Below are 9851 nucleotides of genomic sequence, written 5' to 3' on the forward strand. Positions count from 1 at the left end.
GGGGGGGGGGACACTTTTGTCAGTGCAGTGTGATTTGTTCACGGGTAGAGGCGCGCCGCGGCAGCGTGCCCCTCCCTTCTCCTTTCCCCTTCGCTCTTTCGCTCGCGTGCGGCGCACACTCTCAAGAGGAACAACACCGCCGAGCCGAAAGCCCCCCCTCCCCTCCTCGCCCTTCCCCCTCTTCCTCTGTAGCGGCGCTGGCGCGCGCTCTGGCGCCTGGCGCTAGGGATGGCGCGGTGGCGGCGCTAGCCGCAGTCACATCACCTGTTGCCTCTCCTCCTTCTCTCCTCTTCTCGCCCACACCGCCTGTCCGGCTCTCTCTCTCTCTCTTTCTCGCTCTCGCTCCCTTCTGCCTCCTCTCTCTTTCTCTCTATCCCTCCAGCTCTTGCCGCACTCCCTCTCCCCATCTCCCTCTCTCCATTGACAGCCCGCGGCGGTGGCAGCGGCGCGAGGCCGGACTGGCGCGCGTACGGGAAAACAAATGGATGGTAATGGCGGGTGGTGGTTCGTAGCGCGGCGTGGCGGGGCGTGACGCGGCGGGGCGCGGCGGGGCGCGGCAGGGCGTAGTTCGCGCCCCGCCGCTAAACTCTAAGAACCACTTGGCACGCCATCGCACATCGCACCCGGCGCGCCGCCGCCCGCCGTCGCGCGCCGGGGTTGGACGGGGTCTCGGCCTGGTACCCGGCTCACCATAAAGTCTTTGAAATCGAAGCGAACGACTTCGAGGCCCGGGCCGGGCCCGAAACTGCACTGAGAACAATTTTTAGTCCTGGGCATTGGACTTTTTGTCCCCAGACCGAAAGTTTTTGACGCACTAAACAATTTGCTCTTAAGGACAAAAGTTTCATTGCCTGCCACCAAAGTTTCTGATCGCGGGAACTAAATGTTTAGTGCTGGGACCAAAATATGACGCAATAGACAACTGTATCGTCCTAGGGGAGAAAATTTGTTCTCAGTTTGCGTCCCCGGGAGAGTCATGCGAAATGATCGGCACTGTTTTAGCCGTTCGGAAGGGGAAAAAAAGATTTATTGTGGAACTACAAAACAATAGTCACAAATGCCAGTTTGCCAAAGCCATCTCCTGCAGTTTCCCTATTGCGTGATACCGCAAGAGATCTCTCGGGAAACAAGATTTATCCTTGTTCAAAGGCTTACAACATTAAGTCATTCTGAGATCTATAATTTACACAGTCCATTGTATACAAAGATCTTTAAAGCACGCTCACCCTAAAGAAGTAACAGTAAATAATTATCACATAATATTCAAAAACATTAACAATAATTAACAATGACAATGACATAATAATAATCATAATAATAATCATAATAATAATTGTACATAACACAACAAAGACAGCGCTGACTGAAAAAAAAGTCAATTTCGTTAACCGATAATCAATAACACTTTTTAGTGTCAATTTTTGTAGGCCTTCGGTTGTGCAGCTTCGGATCATTGGCCTGTAGATATACTGGACATGGATAGGCTACGGTAGTTTGACACCAGTGCCTATGTTAAAGAAGCCCTAGAAGAGCACGTAAGAAGAGGCTTTAAATGTCCGAACTGCACTACGTTCTAAAGGAACAAACCCGATAGATTAAGTAAATTAATAGGATACTTTCGAAATAAACCTCCAGTTAACGAATAGGCACAATGACGAGGATCTTTTGTCCTCTGGATTGTCGAGAAGGCGAGATATTCATATTTTTTTTGTAGATATTATGGTGCATCTTTGCGTTTAAAACTTTTGACTTAGATTAATACAGCGTTTAGTGACCACATGAAGCCAAGCTTCAGTTTGCGGTCGAAGACAATATATGTATTTCGGTACACTCATTTGACTAGACAATGGAATTCTGGTTAATGGCATACAAGGCCGTTTGGTACAATACATCCTATGTACATAGGCATTTACTACTTAAAAGTCACACAAAGTTTTGCTGAGCAGAACAGGGCTGCTAGCGAAGGAAGACGATTTGAAATCAAAAGCATAGACATGTAGTACAAAGAGGCACTCGAGAGAAAGGAGCGTTAGAGCGCTCCGAACAATAAGAAATTAGTTCTAGGCTCGAGACAGATTCACCTAATAGTAACAGTTTCTTTCAAAACAGATTTCTAGGCCTATAGATGTATTTCCATTCTAATACATGATAAATTAACCAACCTACTTCACATTTCTCGAATCGTTAGTGAGTTTTATCGCGCTCAGGTACGATTCGGTTCGGCTCGGCTGTTCAATGTAAGGCACTGCACCCTTTATTTGCAAACGAAGGAAATGAGCAAATACTGCATATTCTGTTTGCATATTACTGTTGTTTACGCCCTTCTTGCCAATACACGAAAGCTTTACAGTTTGCGACATTTTACATAAGACATGCCCCGCGTACTTTGATTTTACTGCAGTACGTGTAATACGCCCTTTACGAATGCTTTACTGGTTGACTGTGGCTGATTTCATCCCCGATGATCTCATTGAGACTGTATTGTGATCGCAAAAAAGTAATCGAGTTGGTGATCTCACCGGGGTTCTGGCCTAGATTGTCACCCAACAGACAGGAATGCTAATGATCATGGTGGCACCCGTCACCAAGTGCATCACCGTCGCCGTGGTCTTGATCGGCGTCTGCCGGGCCTCCGCGCCGGCCTCACCAGGGGCGCCACACGTTGCCGTCATCGTCGTACACGGGGTGGTCCTCCCCGTCGGCGGCCCCCTCCGGCCTCGTCCACGGCCTCGGCACCTTGAGCCGCACGTCCCTGGCCATGGCCATCGGGGAAGAGGCCTCCCTCTTGAGCGTCCGAGGTGTCCGTGGCTGAGCCGGTGCCGCGGTGCCGTCACGCAGCTTGCGTTCACCGGTCGTAAAGTCAAGCGGCGTGTCAGTCTCGTCCTCGTTCTTGTCATCCTTGTCCTGCTCCTCCTTGGCTTCTTCCTTGATCTCAGTCTTGATTTCCGGGAGCCCGTTTGTGAGAGGGCTGCAGTCCGACGGTGTCCTGGGTGGTGTCGAGGGGTTCTTGTTGACGACAAGGTCCTCGGGCTCGTGCTGGGCCAGCAGCGCCGCCTTGCGGTGGTGACGTAGCTTCCCTCGGTGGACTGGTGGCGGCGAGGGCGGCGGCTCCGACTTGATCATGTCTTTCGGGGTCTCCTCCAAGGTCTCCTTGACCGTGTCCGTTCTGGTGAGGACGGACTCCCGGATCTGCGGCGTGGCCTCCTTGATGACGCTGGTGTCGCGGGCCTTGGCCTCCTCCAGGTACGAGGCTTGCCCGCCGGCAGCAGCCGCGGCCGCCAGCTGCACGTAGTGACTGGGCAGCAGGAACACCACTTGGCCATCGGGTAGACGGGATGGCACCACCTGCAGAAACAGAAACACACCTGGTCAGACGCTATGGGGCTCGGGTATGGGACACCGCCGTACACCACAGCGCACCCTGCCTACCTGCACTATGGACAGCAACGGGTTGTTGGGGCCGGCCTGCCCGGGGCCCAGGGTGACGGCGGCCGTGACCGCGGGTGGCAGGCCGGCGGCAGGGGGCAACCCGGAGGCGGAGGCCGCGGCGGCCGCCAGGGACTCGGCCAGGTCGGTGGGCAGCGTGGTCGGCGAGGGCGAGGCGGTGGACTCGGTGCCCGAGCCGGTGCTAGGGTAGCGCGTGCGCTTGTGTGCGCCCAGGCCGCCGGGTGCGCCGCTCGGCAGGGCGAGCAGGCTCCCCAGGGTGAGGCCGCCGTCGGCCGGCTCTCCCGGCCCCACCGCGGCTCCGTTCAGCCCGCCGTTGTTGTTCTCGTCGCCGGTGGAGACCGTGCTGCTGTCGGGCCGCGCGGCGTCGCACTCCTCCTCCGTCTTGAGCCTGCGCGACACAGAGTCAGGTTAGCTCCCAGTCTTTACGGCTCCCGCGTGGGGCCACGATGACGGCCTGACGGCGGCCGGCTCACCTGCTGTCGTCGACGCCCTCCCCGCCCGGGCTAGACGGCGGCGAGGCCATGGAGGCGGTGAGCGCGGCCAGGTGCGCCGCCATCTGGCTGCTGCCCGGCCCGCCCTGCGCCGCCATCTTGGCGGCCGCGTGTCCAAAGTCCAGGTCCAGTTCCGCGGCGCATGCCTCCAGGTGGCGCAGCAGCCGCTTGCGCGCGCCCGGGTCGATCAGCCCCGAGGTGGAGGTGGCCGCGTTGGGCGACTGCGACCCGGTGAGGGACAGCGCGGCGGGGCCCAGCAGCAGCTCGGGCGTGTCCAGGAACCTCGTCACCTGCAGAGGGCGCGGCAAAGGCAAGATGAGAGGTGTTCACGAGTGTGTTGCCCTTCCCCTTCCCCCCACTCTGTCCCCCACTCACCTCTCGCGCGCATTCCTGAAAGCCGGCGCGGTATTTGTCCACCACTGAGGAGTTAAGCGTCTTCTGCCTCTGCAAATGCCGCACTGTCAGCTCCAGGATGTCCGCCTTCTCGAGTTTGGAGTGCTTCGTATTTTGCTGCTGAGACATGGGAAAAGACGCGTTAGGCAGGATTGCAAGAAAGCGAAAGGTGACAGGGGGGAACAAACTGGTGCGCCCGGGTGTCTGCTGTGCTTACCTCCAACTTGGCCGAGTCCAAGATGAGGGTCTTGAGGACGGCCAGCGACTGGTTGATGCGTGCACGCCGTCGCTTCTCCATGAGTGGCTTGTTGGCCTGCGGCGGAAATGACGCATGGCATTGGTAAACGTAGACAAGCAGGAACAACCGGACACTGGAAGTTTCTTACAAAGAAGTGCTCTTCGCATCGTCCATAGGATTTGGAACCTTGGTAATATAAACAAATCCTTTACAAACCCGATTCTTCGTAACATGAAGACCTCTCTTTGTAAGGAACTAAGAGGACTCTCCCGGGTGGAAGGATCACCTCTCTAATTGCAGTTAAATCTGCACTAGGCAAACTGAGGTAGCACGAATTGTGCATTAACTACAATTTAACTGCACAAAACTACAGTTGACCCAAATAACTGGTACTTTTACTACAATTAAACTATATTTTTGTATAGTTTAACTGTAGTTTGAGTATAGTTCTTCAGCTAAGTTTAAACTCGGGATCCTTCCTTCCAGGTAAAATACTGAATTTGCTTTGATTTCATTTCCTCTTTCCTTCCCTCCCTGCTCGTCTCTTTCCCCCCATGTGCCTCGTGGATTCGGCAAATCCCGCTGGCGCGCGACCGCCGCCTCAATCACCGCCACCGCCGCCCTCCCCGCACCCAGTTCCACTCCGCACTCTGCTGCTTGCGTATTTATGCCCCACACACGCGCAATCAGGATCCGCCGCGCCACGCCGCCGCGGCGCGGGGATGTAGGCAACCCAACGCTCCGGCCGCCCCACCGCGCCCTCCGCGAACCCCCGCGCACCCGCTCAAGCAGCTCAACGAGCTCAGCCCGGAGCTAACAATACAGCCCCAGGCAACCCGAGCCCCTCGACGTACGGGCGCGCGCGCGCGCGTGCTGCGCCGCATGCTGGATACGCCCACGCTCGTCCGGGGGCGTTTTTGAGCCGTCTCGAATTCACTGCCCCCGCCTGACAATAAACTAAACTGTAGTATGTAAATGTCTCAAAATTACTTTTCTCAACTTTTCTTTTTGTTGAAGTCATTCATATCGAAAACTTCATTAGAATGTAGTACTACGTTTACACGAGCTTCCTAAAATGTACAACAAGTTTTTTTGCTGACATTGTTTACTACAATAAATTTAACAAAAACAAAAACTATAGGAAATTCCTAATTAGGCTTGTGCGCGGGTACCCCGGCTGGTACTCACCCTCCGTCCGTCCATGCAGATGGAGCCCTTGCCCAGCCCCAAGGTGTGGGCGAGCAGGCCGTCCGCCGTGGACGAGCCGACGACCCCATGGTCCTGCAGCGAGGGGGGCGCCAGGCTGGGCGGCAGGCCGGGGGGCGGCGACGCCCTGGGCGAGGCCCTCGGGGAGGCCGACGGAGCGATCTTCCTGCTGCTGCCTCGCGCCGTGGTGGAGTGGGAGCCCGACAGCAGGTGGTGCTTGCGGCTCCCGCTCTGGAACAAGGGTGACGACGGCACACGGTCAGTACACTTAGTCGTGTCGTTCGTTTGTCCCCTATCCAAAGCCCCAAAAATGCAGCGATTTTGGTCAAAATTTTACGTTGAGTTATAAAACTTTTCAGATATAACATCTGTAAATCTATGTTTGAGTGACTGAAAACCCTTCCAGTCTTTTTTTTTTGACAGTCCCCAAGATTGTCTATACCAGACGAAATGTTATAATGCATTAAGTGTTTTTTCCAAACATCTTTTTAAAATACGTTAAAACTCGGTTCTCTCCCAACTCAACTTAAATCACCTGATTTATTTCCCCCATTGTACCAACCGACACGACACCTCTGGTAACAATTCAGCCACAGACATTTTTTCATTACAGTTTGATATGGCATCACTGGTAAAACAAGTGTTTAATGTTGCACTTCAATTGATGTTTAGTTTCAAGTGTGCATTTTCTCGACACATTGTGGTGTATAAGTAGGTTAAACGTCAATCGACACGTCCGAAAAGTATAACAGTTAGTTGCACACCGTAACTTACGGTTCCTACTGATATCATAGAACTATGTGTGTCCAAGTGTGCAGAATTTAAACGTATAGCAAACGTCTAAAATATGCACACCAACGCAAGTGTGCAACTTGAGTTAAACACCATGTAATATGCAACATCATAACTTGCACACGTTACTGTGCAAATTTTGCACACTTGTTTTACCAGTGATGCTCCCCTTAATTTGAGGAGTGGTCAAGACACACGAGGGGTATGTTTGCGTGGCCCGCCCCGCGCCTCGGGCCAGGGGGTGGCCAGGGGGCGGTCAGGGGGCAGCACCGACACGCCTCGTCACGCCGCCCCCCGTCAGGCCGGCCGGGGCCGTGCCCTGGGCCCTGCCCCCACACAATCCATTTCGCTAGTCCCGCGAGGGCGGGGCGGGGGAAGGGGGACTCTAGCACCTATTCATCAGCGTAATGCGCGCCACCGCCACCGCCGCGGCCAGCGCCCCCGCCACTCTCTCCCCCCAGACTCTCCCGCCGCCCGCCCGCCCACGCGCCCGCCCGAGGCCGCCTAGACTAGCCCGCCGCCAGCTGTGCGTGCGGGTTGCCTACCGCGGCCGCCGCCGGGCGCTCCAGCGGCAGCGGCACGAGGCGGGAGGCGGGAGGCGGGAGAGGAGCCGCCAGCCCGGGCGGCAAGGGCGCCGCGCCGGTGGAGAGAACAGAGAACCGTGGGGGCGAAAAAGAAAATACGCACCAACCATCCCTCAAAAGGGAGGAATAAAACGGCAGTTTCGTTTTCCAGCTCAGAGCGTATGGCCGCGTGCCTTGCGTGGCCTCGCAAATCAGAGTCGTGTTGAAACCCAATCGGAGAGGGGGCGGGGGGGAGCGGCTCTGTTTGCGTGGCCCGGCCCTCGGGCTGGCCTGCGCGCCGCTCGGTCCCGCCCGGCGTCACAGTCAACACGGCCGCGGGCGCGGGAAAAAATATCAGGAAAATAAAAGGGCTCGGGGAAAATGGCGGGGTCGGCGCACGAGCAGCGTCCGCGTCCGCCGACTCACCTTCCCGGTGGTGCAGGAGGTCGGCGTCGTGCCCGAGCCGCCTACCGCGGCCTGCAGCTGCTGCTGCAGCAACGTCTTGCAGCTGGCGACGGCGCTGCTGGTGCTGGAGATGTGGCCCAGGCCGGAGCCGAGGGCCACGCCGAGGGCCGAGCCGAGTCCCCGGGCCGGGTCACAGGGCTTCCTGAGCGGGCAGAGAGGAGCAAAGGGGGCTCAGACGCGAGCTAATGACTTGTGAGAGAGCAGGAATCACTGACATGGCCGTCGGAAGTGGGGTGCAGGGGGGGCAACTCGCCCCCCCTAAAATATTCTAGGGGGGGCGCCGCCCCCCCCAGAATTCCAAGAAATATTAGGGAGAAAGTGAGGTTTTCCCGAAACCCCAAGTCTTTTTGGAAAGTCGAGGATTTAACTGACATTCTGAGGCCGGTGGCGCATGTGAGTGGTCATCCAGTGTGTTGAGACGTATAACAACGCCTTGCTTGCGTTCAAGCATATGAGAGACCATGGCCGTCTCCCACTGCATGCTGCTTCATGTCCACAAGAAACGGACACTGAAACTACTGTCGATTGACTCTGATGAGGGCACACATATAAGAAAGACGCAGAGTGCTTAGGACAATTTTGTGCAAAAAATTGTTGGACAAAACTATGCCCTAAGGAAAGATAAAACCAATTAGTAGTAAAAAAATTGTTTGCAAAAAATCCCCCCCCCCCGCTTTTCGTCTAAGTTGGCCCCCCCTACCGAAAAACACTTCCGACGGCCCTGACACTGACAAGACGATATCGTTTCCGAATTCAGTGTGGCGCGACCGTGTGGTCACGTCTTTCCAACCCCCATAGGATGCAAACTGCATATCCACCCGCACTTAACGTGCTGAGACGTAATAAGATGGAAAAAAGGAAAACATATTTTTCGGTTTGATATTTTACACAATTTTTCTAACAAAAAAGTGTGAAAATGTTCTGGTTTCCGTCTGTCGCTACAATTGCTGGACAACTTACTGCAGGATCTGCGACACCGCCATGGTGGCTCACGCGCCCGCGTGCCATGGGGGCGACGGGCCGAGACGAGCCGAGCGCGGCGGCGCGCGCAGCGAGCCTAGCCGAGCCAGGTTGGAGGCAGAGGCCCGAGCCGAGCCGAGCCGCGACCTGCAGAAGAACAGAAAGAGCGCGAGTGAGACTCGGGCGCGGCGGAGCCGAGGGCGGAGCGGCTCGGTGACCGCGAGGGGTGAGTGAGTGCAGTACAGTAATGGGCATACACAGGCACACTGCCGGGCCCGACCGCACGGCGCGTGCTGCAGGCCGTATCCACCTGCACGCGCCTCGCGCCACGCGCCGGCCCTCCCCCTCGCGCAGCCCGGCCCGGCCCGGCCGCAGGAATACGGACCAGATACGGTGACTGAATACCGGCCCCCCCGCACCGCGCCCGCTCCCCCCGCTGGCCCTGCGCGCGCCCCCCACCACCTCCGCTGGAGTTGCCACCGCGATCGGCGCTTCCCTCTTCTCTCACTTCCTCCTCTTCTCCCTTCCATCCCTATCCTTCGTGCGCTGCGCTCCCCCGCGCCAAGCAAGCGGTGCGGTCCAGCTCCAGCCACCAGCATGGCCTATCCGTAAGGGAGGAAGCGCGCGCCCATCCGTTCTTACAAGTCAATACTTGCACGTGCTCGGCACTGTTCTGTCGATTGCCTACCTTTCAGGCGGGTCATTTCAACTCACACGGAAAATTTTTAAAACAGTTAAAAGGGGGAATAGAAGCAGATTTGTGGGGCCACAGCAAGGGCTCTTCGAGGCACTCGTTGTGCCAGAGGTGCAGGGTTGATTAAGCGCCAGGGGTGGACGTCAATAGTGCACTTATTAAAACCAAACCGGTGCCGCCGAACGTGCATCGTCTTAGTCGCGAAAGGGCAGTGGGCAAGGGTGGGAGGTTCACTGATAAAAAAAATGTAGAAAGTTGCACACCAAATACAAGAGACTGGGCATCGCCTCGGGGGCAAAATCGAAACCAGGGTTTTGCCTTTCCTCGAGGATACACTGTGAAAAAAAGTAAGGTTCACAGGAAAATTTTCCTTGACGTAAGTTGTAAAATTACAACAGTTTGTAATCGTAATAATACATTCAGTACGTATTGACTTAAAATGCATTGTCGAGTAAAAAATGTGCTATCGTAAATTAACAACTGCAATTATAATTTCCGCGTGAATTCTGCCGCGTAATTCATCGCGTTTCGTTTTGCGAATCAGCTGAGTGACAATTGACGCCGAGAAGGAGCAGCGCGTAGTGCAGGCTGTAGACGAGTGG

The 9851-nt window shown here is 55.9% G+C and overlaps 1 protein-coding gene across 3 annotated transcripts in view; it reads right to left on the minus strand.

Moving 5' to 3' along the window:
* Window positions 1-996: 996 nt before the first annotated feature.
* Window positions 997-9851, minus strand: part of LOC113209432 (uncharacterized) — a 15213-nt gene continuing 6358 nt past the window's right edge. Inside the window, exons 2-9 of one of the 3 annotated variants that reach the window (XM_052266339.1) lie at window positions 8556-8702; window positions 7557-7737; window positions 5758-6006; window positions 4549-4644; window positions 4314-4448; window positions 3921-4228; window positions 3430-3835; window positions 997-3345 (exon numbers count right to left, since the gene is read on the minus strand). In XM_052266339.1, coding sequence (XP_052122299.1) covers window positions 2644-3345; window positions 3430-3835; window positions 3921-4228; window positions 4314-4448; window positions 4549-4644; window positions 5758-6006; window positions 7557-7737; window positions 8556-8578 — 2100 coding nt within the window. In that variant the 5' untranslated portion in view covers window positions 8579-8702 and the 3' untranslated portion in view covers window positions 997-2643. Of the gene's footprint in view, window positions 3346-3429; window positions 3836-3920; window positions 4229-4313; window positions 4452-4548; window positions 4645-5757; window positions 6007-7556; window positions 7738-8555; window positions 8703-9851 lie in introns of all 3 variants that reach the window. The other 2 variants (XM_052266334.1, XM_052266342.1) reach the window with 2 other exon arrangements.

This window comes from Frankliniella occidentalis, unplaced genomic scaffold, assembly GCF_000697945.3.
Source record: "Frankliniella occidentalis isolate FOCC.00 unplaced genomic scaffold, Focc_3.1 Scaffold3, whole genome shotgun sequence".
Classification (NCBI taxonomy): Eukaryota; Metazoa; Arthropoda; class Insecta; order Thysanoptera; family Thripidae; genus Frankliniella; species Frankliniella occidentalis.